General features: G+C 33.1%; 1 protein-coding gene across 1 annotated transcript; it reads right to left on the minus strand.

Annotated features, from left to right (window-relative positions):
* Nucleotides 1-98: 98 nt before the first annotated feature.
* On the minus strand, nucleotides 99-5,558 carry LOC146532265 (phospholipid phosphatase 3-like). The gene is made up of 6 exons (XM_085197389.1): nucleotides 5,223-5,558; nucleotides 3,646-3,800; nucleotides 2,931-3,121; nucleotides 1,853-1,967; nucleotides 1,455-1,628; nucleotides 99-1,306 (listed from the first exon to the last, which is right to left on the minus strand). The coding sequence occupies exons 1-6, from the start codon at nucleotides 5,272-5,274 to the stop codon at nucleotides 1,205-1,207; spliced, it is 789 nt and encodes a 262-aa protein (XP_085053515.1). The 5' UTR covers nucleotides 5,275-5,558; the 3' UTR covers nucleotides 99-1,204.
* Between the last annotated feature and the right edge of the window lie 10,576 nt (nucleotides 5,559-16,134).

The following is a 16,134-nucleotide window of genomic DNA, read 5'->3' on the forward strand; positions in this document are numbered from 1 at the left end:
CCCATATGGTAGTTTTACAATTTGATAAATATTTATGTACTGAATGGTATAGTTGTTAAATAAAAAAATATTTCAATAAAATAAAAAAAATATCAAACAATTTATTCCAATATTTTATTGTGAAAAATAGTTTACAAAAATAAACATTTGGTGCAATTGGAATGTGTCTTATCGACAATCATCGTCAATTCAAATCTCATTTGAAGGGAAAGATATTTTCAAATGTTGATAGGTTGACGGAGAGTAGGAATATTTTAAAAAAAATAAGGCAATAGGAAAGTATTTAGAAACATAAAAATGTATACTAGTCAGGATGACTTAAACCGGAGACTCTTAGAAATCTACTGAATGCTCATTATCCACTTTCCGCCAAATACTGGAGGCTATATAAAAATATTTAAAATTTAATTTCTTTGATTAAGAATTGAACCCACTACCTGTCGCGTTTACAGTCGCATGCTTGTGAACCTGCACCACAACTGGCAGTAGATTTTTTCTCATGTAAAGTAAAATACCTTATTCTTATACACATTACAATTATATGTTTATAAACATTTTCCTTAGTATTTAAATAATATTTTAAAAATGTTAAAACAAAATAGATTATTTCACTATAAGAATAATATCACAAAAGTAACACACGAAAGTCGACTAGAAAATAAAATGTATTTAATAGTCACAAATAAGGTAAAAATAAATAATTAATTCAACTATTACATTGGCAGGTGCAGGTTTGATTTCAGCTTATGCATAGTTTGTGTAGAGCTTATTTAGTATAATATATTCCATACTTTACTTATAATAGTGAGTTATACGCTCGTAAATAGTTTAGGTAGTTAGGTTTTTTATTAAAGCTTTTAAGATGTATTCTGCACATAGCAGGTTGAGTGGCGGATCTCAACGCCGCGCTTTGCCTCGTTACCAGAGCGAGGAAATGGAAAATATTAAATATATCATTCCCCCGAGTGGCAATAGAACCCACAACCGTCACGTTTACCACGACATGCTTGAGCCTCTGTGCCACGACACCTCCCAAAAAAAATTGTCAAATCATGCCATAAGTAGTAAGTCAGTTCAAATGTCTTACAGGTTTTCTGAAACTATCCTGTAAATCCTAGAAAGTTTGTGTCAAAAAATATCCTTTTCAATATACAAGCATATAAATCACAATTCTAAATAATTAAATACAAAAAATGCATTTATTTTATTTATTATCTATGGTCGCTGCCGGTTCTTCGTTTATATCATTTTCCTTATGACTTTCAACTGTGGTCTTACATTGAAAGTTCTTACATAAGGAATATATCTGAAAAAACAACATCATTGGTTAAATAATATAAAACTTAAGGCTTTGAATGGCTAGTGGCTTTAATTATATGTTTAAATAGAATTATTTGACTTTTACTATAAAGTAATAATAAAAACGTATCTAAATAACAGATATAAAAACTCACAGTATAACACAAAATGGGTAAAGCAATACCGAAACCAGCCAACACATCCCACCAGTGGTGCCGGTGGTCCGTCATACGGGAGACAGCACAGAACACTGTGCTCAGTAGTGTGAACAGCTGGATGATGTTGATGGGTCGCAGGTTCATATTTGATGCTCGCTTGTGGAGGTAGTACTGGAAGGAATGTTATAGTTAATAATAGAGTAGAGAGAACTCAAGAGTCAAAACGATTTCAGCTTGAGCAAAGTTCTCAGATTACGTTGAGTTCTGCTGCTCAACATGCAATGCCTAGAAATATTAAATGGAAAATGGGGAACAGAGAACAATTTTTCCTCTACCTATCCTGCTATATGCGGGATAGAGTCTGAAGCTGAAAAAATAAACATATTAGGACTTACTATAATAAACAAGCCAGCGTGTACAGCGAGGGACGTGTGTCCTGAAGGGAAGCTCCTATCTGACTGGTTCAGCCAGTGCGCCTTAGTGCAGGTGTAGCTCGATACGAATTCAGACCTGAATAATTAGAAATTAAGGATATATTAGCAACTTTTTTTGTATTTTTTTTATGTCAGTGTCAGTCATTTACAGCTAACTTAGGGGCCGCCACAACTCGTCGATCGTACTGTATTTCTCCAAATAACATTCAGAGACAGAGATAACATGTGTGAATGTGAGATCTCATGTGTGAATTTGTTTCATTTATTTATTTAGTGATAGAATTTAATTTAAAATTGTCCGTCCATTCATATATTTTTAAACAGTATAAAACAAAATGGCTTGATGTATGTATAAATCTTTTCAACTACATCCTGCATTCAAGCAAATTGACGAGTGTTTTGACTTTTGATACATAAATGTAAACAATTAATAAAGTGAGATGTTAACCCACAAACAAAACGTGACCTTGTACTTTTCTAGACTACACATATCTATCCACAGGCGGAAAGTAGAGAAATGGAGAGACTTAATGCTATGTTACTTAACTATGCGCTTACTTCAATACACTTTATCAACTACATACAATTTACTTTTTTAGGCTGTAACAAGGTAGGAGGAATACTAACACTAGTTAGTGTTGCGTGTTGGCGGAACTTAACGCCGTTTTTTGCCTTATTACCAGAGCGAGGATATGTAAATATTAGTCATTAATAATTCCTTTTTCCTGAGTGAGAATTGAAACCACAACCGTTGTGCTTGCTCAGCCACACGCTTGGGCCACTGCGCCATGACGGACTTAAGGCCTCATTAAGGACTTAACACTTCTCGTGAATAATTTTATTCAACAAATAGCGTTTGAAGTTAATTATTACTAACAAATTTTCCATTTCATTCCATACAAGGCCAGCCTGTCATTATAACTTTTTGTGGCAAGTATAAATTCAAAATATAAATGTTTTTGTACTAATGGTTATTTTTATGATGAAATCTTTTTCTTACAGCAATGTATTAAAGTAAGAAAATATTTTTTAAACTTACGTTTCACATGTCAATGCTTCTTTAGGGCTGCATGTGTCGAAGAAATGGGGTCTCGGTGAACCCACTATGAGCTTGATACATTGCACTACCGTTAAGTTTATGAGGAATCCATATAAATACTCCTTGTACCACCATAAGGCATTTTCTTTGGCATGTTTTGATTTATCTTGCTGTTTTTCTACAATCATCATCTGAAATATTTGTAAAAAATATTTAATTATCAAAAATATTATCATATTAATTATATGTATTTTACATATATTACGATCAAATTTAAACATAAAATTATAAGTACATATTAAAAAAAAATGTAAAAAAGTACATATTATGTATTTCTTATTCATTTATTTAGCTTCCCGTTATATTCCACATATAGCAGAATAGCTAGAGGAAACCCAGTGTAAAGATGCTCCATTCCCCACGGACTGGCCTTACATATACAATATAATTAATAATTGGATTATAATATCCATTATACAAAAGGTGTTTTTTTTTATTTTAATAAACACTTTACAATTTACACATTAAATTATACATAGAAAAAGCAAGCAATAAGAAATTTTCACTCTACTCACCACTTTAGGTCCATTTAAGTTATACAACTGTATATAATTAGAATTTAAAATTAATAAAAAAAATACTTGCACTTAACATGCAGTTCTTAAAGAGTGGAGTTTTTTTCTTAACATAATATATATAATTGAGACTTGCTTACCACAACAAATGGTAAAAATACAGTTATTCCTATCAACCATTTCCAATTGACAGTATCACCAGTGTAAGGGTGTGATAATGCTGGGTCATTGCATTGAAAGCCGAGTTGTCCTCCTGGTAGTAGCTTAAATTCTACTGCCAGGAATATGAAGAGTACTGAAATTATAAAGAAAATATTTTTGAGGCACCACCACAGGGGCAGACTGTATGTGACAATTGCATTTTCGATTTCCTTTTAGGGATTCTTTACTAAGAATGTGCAACAAGTAGAAACCAGGGTCTTGATGAACAATGAGGAACTTAAAGTAGTTAATGAAACTGTTTTCTTAGGTATAACATTAGATGCTAAGTTACAATGGGGTCCGCATATAGAAACTTTATCTGGTAGACTTAGTTCGGCAGCGTATGCTGTCCGTAAGATTCGTCAACTGACTGATGTTGACACCGCGCGTTTAGTATACTTCAGCTATTTTCATAGCATTATGTCTTACGGCCTATTACTTTGGGGCAGTGCCGCTGACATAGATACCATTTTTGCGCTCCAAAAACGGGCTGTCCGAGCAGTCTATAAAATGGGTCCACGGGAGTCACTAAGGAATAAATTCAAAGACTTTAACATCCTCACACTACACTCCCAATATATTTATGACAACTTAGTATATGTGCATAAAAATATTAATAAATTTAATAAAAACAGTGACCTCCATCAACATAATGTAAGAAATAAAAATAAGCTTGCTGTGCCCTTCTCTAGGCTCCATAAAGTGTCTCACTCATTCGTAGGTCAAAGTATACACTTTTATAACAAACTTCCAAACGACATGGTTAATTTATCACTGAACAAATTTAAAAAAGTGGTAAAGCACAAGCTCTGCCAAAAAGCATATTACTCTGTTAAAGATTATGTTCGCGATAAAGATGTTTGGAAATGAGTTGCTCTATTTCTAAGTTAAAATTGTTAATTGTAATTTGTAACAAATGTTGGCATTTAAAAAGAGTGGCCATGAGTTTCTTTGCCTGTATCTTCTCATGAGCTCAACCATTTGAACGGGCTTTTTTCAAGTCAAAATTGCAAATTTTTTTTTTTTTGTTATTTTGTTTTGTATTTTTTTTTTCTACTTTATGACATGTCCAAGTAAATGTTAAGCATTTTTATGGAATAAAGATATTTTGACTTTGACTTTACTTTGGGAAATGATTATATTTGAATTATTTCCTATTCCTTGCTCAGAAAAGAAGTGTTAATTTATGCCATGAAACATGTAATGTGTCGTAAAGTGGACTGTGTGGGGGGAACAGATGGCCTTCTCACTTATTCCTTCTGCCTAGGCTGTCTTTACGAGGGATACAGTGAGAAGACAAATATTTTTTTTATAAAACGTTTCGTTAATTATACTGCAAGCATTTTTTCAGTTTTATGTTTTTCACAATTATGTTATGTAAGGAACTAATCAATGCAATATATAAAGTTATAAAAAAAATATTAAGAAATATGAAATACTGAAGTAAATAAAAACCTAAATGAAAATATTCCGTCGACGTAATTAGAGAAATAAATAACATTTAAACCAAACTAACCTCGATGCCAGCGATTAGTTTTCAACCAAAACAGCTTCAGTTTATTCATCATTTTTCACAAACACTACCTCGCACGTCGAGTATAATTTAGAATATAATTATTTCATGTGGGAAAACACTAATCGTGACTCACAAGTTATTATACTACGAAACCTTAGAGATATTTCGACTCATAGCGCTATACGTACTAATTGCGTCATAATATTATCATTAAATGATTATAAACTAATTGTTTACTTATTCATTTATTTATTATTAACAAGGGCGGGTTTAATAAAACTTTTCATTCATTTTCTAAAACCGGCCTATTAAAATGAAATTACGCTAATTGACAATATGCGTCAGCTGTCAAATTTGAAACAAGTCTGACAGTTGTAGTGTTGCTTACTGTTTGATGTTATTTTCCTTCTGTGCTTTATATTTTTTAACTTCACGCTCTATCCCGCACAAAGTTGACAACCAGAGGGAACTTGGGTATAAGACATGCCGTTCTCTATTAAGACATTTCCATTACGCATTTTCTGCCGAATTCTTGAGGAAGGCTCATGCCCATGCCCTTCCACCACGACGGCCTGTAACTTACATAAATGTTGTTATTTTATATTGTTGCAAATATTATATTATTATAAGAGATATAATTAAGTATTAAATTTAATTAACTGAATTGTAAACGCAAAAGTTATGAATTTGAATTAATTTTAGGAGAAAACAACGATTTGTCACATATCACTTAATTCTTTTCTCTCGGACAAAAGTGAGAAAAAAAACACCTTAATATTGTACTCTGGCAGCATTTAAAGATATAATTATTTAAGGAATTTGACCTTTAAAATAACGTTAATACTTTATTCCTTTCATATTTAACATAACATTTAACATAGTATTATAATGCATTTTCCTCAATGATGAGTCAATGTAGCGTAATCTTAGCTTCACACTGTAACCGTAACGGGGTAGTCAGAGAAAAAGGAGTGCTAAACGCTACGATCTTTGCGTACGGCCTTTTTCGCTCGCTTTTTTTCGCCTTGTCCACTGTCATCTACCCATGCTCTCTCTCATGCATCTTGATACTATGTTTTCTCATCTCTCATGCATCTTGATACTATGTTTTCGAGAGTAGCGTAGAGTAGCAGTGTAGCGTAATTAATATTTTTATTATTTCTATGCTAAGTTTTTGACTTAATGTCTTAATAGCCGAGACGTATTTTTTTTAAAAACGAATTTAAGTTTTAATTAAGTAGTTTGAATAAATTCTTGACGATGTTCTAACGTAATTGGAATAATTAAGTACTTGATAGTAAATTATTGTTGCAGGCTGGATTTCTCTTTGATGAGACTGATAATTGAAATAAGAATTTAGTAGTAATAATACCAAATTGTTTGTGTCTACCTAGGAGAAAATAACTTAAAAATAAAAACAAAATCAGGAAGAAATATATATTCAAAAATAAAACATTACAAACATCTACGTATCTGTAACACCACAGATTAAATATTATAAACCACACACATGTAGTTAGACAGATAATAAATATCCATAATGCCTTTAGGCGCAATGCAAATTACACATTGCGTAAAAATTGCAATTGCAATAACGTTGCCGCATATTGCTAAATATAAGGGAAATAGACACAAAGGTATGGAAAATGTCAGATACCTCATTACTTATGATTACCTTAATTCTACATTCTATAGCTTATTAAATAAATCATTTGTTATTATTACTAAAATGTATTTTAATATAATAACAAATCTGTTATATAAGTAATGGCTTTATGTATTTATATTATAAATAGATTTTATTATTGAGTGGGTATAGCAAATATCAAAATGGATGATACTCGAGAATGACGAAGAATTACCTAAATAGTAAATATTGTGTCTTGTTCACGTATAATCGTATATTTTGTTTTAATTTGATAGTATCCCAAACTAAGCAGGAGACGCAGAGGGAACCTATCCTAGAGGGAATCGAGCCCACAACTTTTGCGTCAGTCACAATCTTTTTTGCCTTTTGCTCAATTTCTTGTGAACATTTACTATATTTTCAGAAAGCTACTATAGACTACATTATAGGATAGGTAATAAATTTCAGATTATGTAATTCAAGTAACAAGTGTACGATAACGTAACAATATTTAAAATCCTTAATTCAAGCTTGGTATGCTTAAATTACAGTCAGTTTACATAATAACGAAACACCTTTGCGAATGTAATAGCTGTTTTACACTGAATTATTTTGATGATTTAAAAGAATCAGCTCCTCGCTGAATCCTGCACATAGCAGGGTAGGCTGAGAAAACTCCGTTCCCGCCCTTTCTGCCGAATTCTGGACGCATTGCGTGTTGAATGGCAGAACTCAACACCTCGCTCGATACCAGAGCGAAGCAATGGAAATATAAATTTAAATAAATATTTCATTCAGTTCGGTTTTACAGTCACACTGTGCCCCTGGGCCACGACTGGCCTCTAACATTTCATTTTTGATGTTTTATTTTTTAGGAAATCCAGGCTCAACCCCTGTGTCTCACAATTGTACCCGGTTTGACAGAGATTGTTACGCAATTTTCTTCTTATAGTGATAATAAGAAAATTGAAAATATATGTATAACAACGGACCAATTAAAATATAAAGGTTTCTTATTTTGCCTTATTTATTTTATATAATTTATAAATATATACATTTCCCCTCCATTCCCCCGAATGGAATCGAACTTGTGCCCTGCGCCTATGTTTCTATTATATTTTAGTATCAGTTTATAAATATAAAATAAATATTTAGTAAAAACAACAATATTAGTTAACGCAAAACGCGAAATCAGCAAAACCTATGCGATAACTTTTATATGAAACAATGAACGATTGTTCTTGCCTTTATAATGTAATGGGAGTATAAAATAATGGTGTACTATTCTAATTGGATTGATATTACACACCTTTCCTTATATTATCGATTTAACCATAAATGTTTATTAAACGTTAGTTAGGTTAGTTAGCTTCACGCTGTTTTCCGCTTATTCTTGATATTTGCGGGATAAGTAAAGAAAATCATAAGATTTATAAAAGTTAAATATTTAGTTGTTGGAATGAGGCGATAATAATTTTAATTTATAATTCCAGTACCAAGTGATGTTTAAAATATATATCCATATATTTAAAAAAGCTTTTTATTTTCGTTACATAAAATGTGGATATTGAACTATAAAATAAAATTTTTATTTTAAAAAAAGTTATTTTGTAGGTTCTTTTTTTAAATATATTTTTTTAATAATAACAAAAACATTACGGTAGCACTTTGCCTGTTGGACAAATTAAAAAAAGAATTAAAAAAAATAAAACCAGCTTCACGCTGTATCCCGTATCTACGTACGGTAGGCAAAGGGAATCTACTGTTAAGCCTCTGCGTTCCCCATATTCCGCCGAATTCTGGAGGCATTTCGTGTTGAGTGGCGGAATTCAACGCCGCGGTTTGTCTCGACACCAGAGCTAAGAAATGCAAATTAATATTTAATTTCCTCGAGCGGGGATCGAACTCACAACCAGTCGCGTTAACAGTCACACACTTGTGTACTTCCGCCACGAATGGCCTCATGAATTCTTAATTGAAACTAATAAGCATATTTCGTATTTTTTTATAGTGATCATAAAAAAACTATTTTACTTTTATTTTTTCTGTTGCCCTCTTGCTTAGAAATTAACACGCTCTACGTTTTATTAACAACTTTTTATTGTCAAAGATTAACCACACACGATTTAACCCTTATTTACTCGAGCCTAATATTTTATCCGCCGAGAGGTCGTCATGGCATAGTGGCAGAAGTGCCTGTAAATACGACGGTTGGGGGTTCGCATCTCATTAGAGGAAATTAATTATTATTTATTAATATTTTCTTTTTTCGCTCTGGTAACACATCAAAGCGCGGTTTTGAGTTCTGCCACTCAAAAATGTGGGGAATGGAGTATCTTAACACTATGTTCCCTCTGCTTATCCTGCTATATGCGGGTTACAGCGTGAAGCTGAAAATAAAGGATATTTTATCCCCACGGGGAATTTAAACCAATATAAATATCTATCTATTTATCTATCTATAAATAATTCTAAATATATCTCCTTAATATGTTGAAGTTATCTTTATAGTTAGTTTGTAAAGGAGTTTAACATTTTAAGAAAATACATACTATTAAGTGGGTATTAATGTACCCCGTTTGACTAATTAAGGGTTAAGCAAAGATCTCAGCGTGCGACCACACTGTGCACCGCGTGTGTGGTCACGGGACATTTTATTATCACTATTAATTTCTGGCTTGTTTGTTTGTACTACCGCCGTATGTAAAGGTGAGACGGTTATATATAGAGATGCGTTTTTTTACTTAATTTAAATCTACTATTTTTGTGAGGTATAATTATTGAAAAAGTAAATGATTTAAAACATAATGTTTGTTTATGTTTGATTGGTTTCACACTGTATCCCGCATATTGCGGGGTCAAAATTCAATTTTTTCTTTCTCTGTTTTGAGAGATGTTTTTTCATATTTCTGCATTTACTTTAAAATCGATATTTATATCTCAAAAAACGTGTATAGGTATATGTATACAATAAAGGAAATCAAAATTCATAGGGTACTTTTAGTCCGGAAACAAATCTGAAAACTCAAATTGATGATCTGTAAACTAAAAATAATAGCCTTAAAACTTGATATTATATAACCGCTAGTCCAAGTGAGGTACCAGATGAAAGGGGTACTCTCTTCTCGTTCTGGGTAATCTAAGATTAAATTTCAATAAAATCTCGAGAACTTGTACTTATATGACAGATTTTTGTAATACATCAATTAGAATAGAAATGGGCAATAGTAGGTACCTATGTAACAAAGTAGGATTATAACTGGTTTCAGTTAAACGACCACGTCGTATTTGCTGTTAACCGTGTTTGAATGTCCAATTTTACTATGGATGCTACTGATAGACGATGAAATCTGTGAAAATTGTGTAATACCTGCTTACAATCATCATCGCCATAAGTTATTGCTGTAAACGCGATGTCGTAGGTTCGATTCCCACTCGAGGAAATGAATTATAATTTAGTGTGTATATTTTTATTTGAGTACCGTCACTCACCACGTAATACATCGCAAATTCGGCAGAAAGTGGGGAGCAGAGTATCTTAACACTAGGTTCCCTCATACGTTGCTATAAACAGGATATAGCATGATGCTGAAAAGAAACGAATGAAAATATATTTATGACGCTAATCTCCGGATCTTCTGGTTGGAATCGATTTTTTTACTATATTGGGTAGTTAATATATCGAGGAAGGCTTTTATTAGGCTGTATTATATCATTAAGGACGACCACAGCCGATCTGTCAAGAGTGAAACGACAAAGAAGAAGAAGAAGAATTACACCATTAGTAATTGCAGCTGCAGGTAACATCTCGTAACATAAGCTATTTCTACTTATCATTGATGGTCATGGTGATGATGGTCTACTTGATGGTAAGCATTTCTCAATTTTTTTCATTGTATTTTTTATCTTTATGTATCTCCTGCATTTTGCAGTCGGCAGATGAAGTGATACGTAACGACTGTAATATCGCCTACGAAACGTATATTACAGCGTAGGCTCATATTTTAAACAGTTATGTATTTTATTACAAAATTATGTACACAGTTTTGTTTAGATAAATAGAAAGATATGATAAATATCAAATTAAACATAATGCTACTGGGTTTTATAGTAAAAACTGCGTAAGTGCGGGTCGGAGTTGCCAACCGTGGGTTCCGTACCAGTTTCATGATTACAGATTAAAGGTCAAATGTTGTCAAATTTAAGACCAGCCAGGCAGCCAGGCAGGCAGACAGACATCAAATTGATCCAATAAGAGTTTTGGTTCTTTTGAGGTATGGAATCTTACAAAAAAAAAAAAATATCAAGCATAGCTATGCTATGATATTTTTTTGTAGAGTTTCTGTCCCTTTCACAGCTGTAAAAGTGGACAACTTAACTTAATAGTCGCTAAATATTAAACCAACAGGTTAGAGAAAAAGCAAAAAAATCTGAAACAAAAAAATATTAAATATGAAATTTGAACTACAACATAAAGTACAGTCAAAATTAAAGTCAAACAAAGGGCTAGATCGCCGGTGAAACTGTTGAGACGTGTGCGCGTGCGCACGCATGCCGTAGTGGCCATAGTGGCCTACCAACCTACCATTGATCAATATTTAATCATCACTTTCTGCATTTATACATACTTACTATGTTTATACAGAACCCACACAAAAACTTAAGCTTGGCTCTTTAACATTTATTGTGTCAACAAACATTATTTAATAATTGTTTATTAATTATTTATTTTTTGTTTTATGTGGATGAAATTAGTTAACTTATGTACTGTTATATATATATATTGTACTATTTAATATATATTATTGTTATTATATATTAAAAAATGTATATATAGCAATATTTGAAACCGCGTCCGTCGTTCAGCTAAGCGTGAAGTCAGCTTTGCCATGATAATGATAATTTAGAATAAAGTATCATATTAAACCTCTAAGTGCAGTGTGACGGCGTCGGACTGGGAACTCAATGGTTGTGGGTTTGATCCCTGACTTGGAGGAAAAAATTTAAGGAACATTAAGTTCCGTCCGATAAGGGTGTCTTAAATTAGGCTTTCTCTCTTATGCAGGAAGTAAATGAAAAAATGTAAAACGCTACTTTAGGTCAAAGTAATCGTACTTTTTCGGGGTAAGTCAAGAAGCAAAAAAACAGCTTCACGCTTTGTCCCAAACAGCAGGTTAGACGTATTGAACCTGCTGTTAGGACACCCTGTCAGCAGTCAGCATGTCTACCAGAGTAAAGAAATGAAAATAATAAAAAAAGACACTCCTCCGATTGGGAATTGAACCCACAACCGTTGGGTTTAGTAACCACTGAGAGCTAATGGTAAATCATTTTGTTATCCATGCACACTCTCTGCCTTATGGTATCTTCATAGATTTTAAAACAATCTGACATTTAATTATGTTCCCAAATAATATATTTCTTTAACCGGACATGCACATAAAAAATGAGATTATTTTAAACGTATAAAGTAATAAAATTGATAAAAAATAGTATGTTATTCCCATTGCGCCGCCATACTGGGGTCCAGTCGTAATTCAACAGTCAACTCGAATATCAATATTCTATTAGAGACGCTATCATTATTGCGTTATTGAAAAATATCTCTTCCGTCCATTTACACGCTAGTTTGGGTACAGTCGTCGTCATAATGGTTATTAGAGGTTTATATTTTTATTTTTTTTGTTGCTTTTTGTTAAGTCTAATTTGTACTAAATTTATCAGTTATTTTTTTATAGTTTGCTTAATATAATGGTGATAAATAAATATTAAGTTTAATTTTATTTCCAAAAGTAGGCAGAAAAAACGTAGTCCTAAGTAACTATTTAGTCTTTGCAGAGTGGGCAATTAAGTGTATTGTATGCATTTTCAGTAATTAACTGATTAAAAAAATCACAACAAAATAATCCTTTCTAAGAGTCTAAGTTTCATCACAATTGTTTCACTATATTTTGAGATACAATATATCCACGCAATTCTGGATATTTGTAATGAACATATGATATAGATAGATAGATCTATATCTTATTAATTGTTTTTATTTTGTAATGCTATGTAGATATTACGTATGGTAATATTTAATATAAGAATCTTTTTAGTAATGTAAGGGGCAAAATAAAAAAAGTTCAGACTTTTCTCCAGGAGAGTACGTTCGTATATTCCCAATTTCTCAACATCTACTCTAATATACATAACTTATTAACATATAACGATTGTACCTACATACAGTGCTTTTGGAAGAATCGTGTAAAATACTTTTATTGTTATACTTGAAGGCTCATCTAATTTGTAAATATTTACTTAAATAAGTGGTGGTAGTGGTTATAGCACCGTTGCGGGGTCGAGTCGTCGATTCGAAAACTTAGAAGAACGCCGTGACGCAGCGGCACACGGGTGAGACTGTAACGCGACGGTTGTGGGTTCGAAACCAACTCGAGGAAGTGAAATATTTATTTACGTTTATATTTCCATTTCTTCGCTCTGGCTATGAGGCAAAACGCGGCGTTGAGTTCTACCACTCAATACGCAATGCCTCCAGAATTCGGCAGAAAGTGGGGAACGGAGTGTCTAAAACATTGGGTTCCTTCTGTCTACCCTGCTGTGTGCGGGATACAGCGTGAAGCTGATTTTATTTTTAGAAGAATTTAAATACACAAAAACACTTATATAATATGGATAATATTATTATTTTCTAGGCCAGTCGAGCCGAGGCCAGTCCTGGCGCACTGGCCCAAACGTGCCCCGACTGACCTCTTAGACTTACATTAGTACTTTTAAACAATCCAGCAATCTTTTTTTGTAGGATTTAAATTTATTAATACTGCCTTTTAAAACATACTCGCATGTCCAAATTTATTTTAAAACAAAACAGCCCGGAAACGAGGCGACAGATGGTAAGCGGCCATTATCTCAGTTCGTGGGTACAGAAGAGCGTTTAACAGATAAGAACTCAGTACCTTCGAGATTTAAACAGATTAACGAGAGCTTATTTCTGAGATGTGAAAAATTTATTATATCGTTTAGTAGGTAAGTTTTTATATTTCTAGTATTAATTGGTTGGGTTAACTTATGTTTCAAAGAATTTCTTAATTAGGCAGTAAGGAAAACAGTTTTAATATTTTTTTTGCAGCTCAGGGTAGGCAGGTGGAGCCTAGTGTTAGACACTCCGCTCTCCTCGAGTGGGATCGAAGCCACAACCTGTCGTTTTTAACGTTACGCTTGTGCCGCTGCGCTACAGATGTCCTGAAAATTTTATTTGTTGGATTTTAAATATAGTTAATATATTTGTATAAAAGACTGTAAGAAAAGCCCACGTCAATCGTAAAGACAGTCAGGATGTTAAAGTGCTCATTAAACAATAATGTCTTATACTGACAACTGACAAGCTGTAATATCTGCGACATTAATTTAAATGTTTAAATGTCTCTATATATCACTGTATATGTTAAAATATTTATTAATATATTTTTTTAGACTCCTCCGTCTCCTGCGGACTGTGCTGACATAGTGTTGGGACACTCCGTTCTTCTTGTACTGTGCTGTGTAACTCAAGCTACGCTATGCCTTACAAGCACGGGAAACGCTTAAACTAATTTTTAAACTTAATTATTTTCATGAGTAAAATCGAACTCACAACCACGTAGACAGTCGGACGTGCCCACTGCGTCACAATGGCCTTTCAGCTATCTGTGAATACAGAAATAATAGAAGAAAGTGTATGTACGTATGTGTATATACATTAACTGTGCAACTGCCAGAACGTGTCGCTAGCAAAACATTTACACTGGAGACAAATCGATAGACGCCATTTATCAAAAGCCTCACAAAAGCTTTTCCGTTGCAGCAAAATCTATACATACATAGAAAATCTATACAATTTCCAACAATGTCTAAATGTCAGTACGTAAATAAATCATTTATTATGTCAGTTGGTAATATTTGTAACACTTTCTTGTACTGACAGCGTGATATTTCATCGGACTAACAGTACTTACATATTATTGTAAATGTAGTAAAGCCCTTAAATGTAGGACTCTATTGTTAGAATAAAGTCGATGCCATGGAGATGTGGTGCTGGAGAAAAATGCTCGGGATATCGTGGACAGAGTTCCGTTCCAATGTGTCCATACTCCAAGAACTTGGCATCAAAGAGCGACTATCAGCTCTTATAGAAACCCGCATGCTTAAGTTCTTCGATCACTTCTCCAGAAAAGGAAACGACTCCATAGAGCGGTTCGAGGTGCAAGGTAGATTAGATGGTACCAGTCCAAGAGGTAGATCACCCGTGCGATGGACTGACCAAGTAAAATCAGCTGTGGGCGGTTAATTGCATGAGTGCACTAGAATGGCGACCAACAGAATGAAATGGCGTGAAACTAAGAAGAAGAAGAGAACTTGAAATAATATATTAAAACATCTTGTATAAGTTAAATGGATATGAAAATGAAAATCATTATTTTCCCTAGTGAAAATCGAACTTACAACCGTCGTGCACGTATCATGTTGTCCCACTGCACTACGATGTCTTCTATTTTAACTTATTTAAAGTTTAAAACAATAATATATACAAATAGATGGTAATTTTTAAACATTTTATGGTTAACTCGTAAAATCTCTCGTATTTCGTTTGATATCGCCTGAGATAATCACGATAAGTTAAATCCGTAAGAGTCGGGCGTGGGTATAAATAGCATTGTTCTGTGTTCAAGTAAATTGACTTTATTGCATTTATTTCTAGAAATAAACGATTTTAATGTTTATTTCTAGTGCTATTTACACGTTAAAGATAATGTTGGATTTGGTAATTTTAAGATTTAGATTCAATTTTGATTGTTTTACAAGATTTCTATAGGTATCATGAATTTTTCTTTTAAGTGCTAGTCATCAAATATATTATTGTGATTGAATGAAAAGTTAGTGAAAAGTGGAAAGCGGAGTGTCTTAGTACTACGATATTTTTGCTTGTAAAGTTAATAAGTGGAAGTAGCATTTATCGTTCACTAGCGGCCCGCTCGCGGTTTCACCCGCGTGAACTATGTTATTATTAATTTCTGTCTCCATGAGTACCTACGTCCTATAAGTGACGTCCATGTAAAATTTGAGACTCCTAGCATTTGTAGTAACGAAGTTTCATCCAAACTTTCGACCCCCAAAATAATCCCTTAGAAATCGAATATTGTAAATTCCCGTCTTAGCGAGCACCTACGTCCTATAAGTAACTCCTATGCAAAATTTGAGATTCCTAGCACATGTAGTTTCTGAGATTTCGTGATGAGTGAGTGACCT

This window comes from Heliconius melpomene, chromosome 14 (genome assembly GCF_056956725.1).
Source record: "Heliconius melpomene rosina isolate 202511_hmr_F chromosome 14, ASM5695672v1, whole genome shotgun sequence".
Taxonomy (NCBI): Eukaryota; Metazoa; Arthropoda; class Insecta; order Lepidoptera; family Nymphalidae; genus Heliconius; species Heliconius melpomene.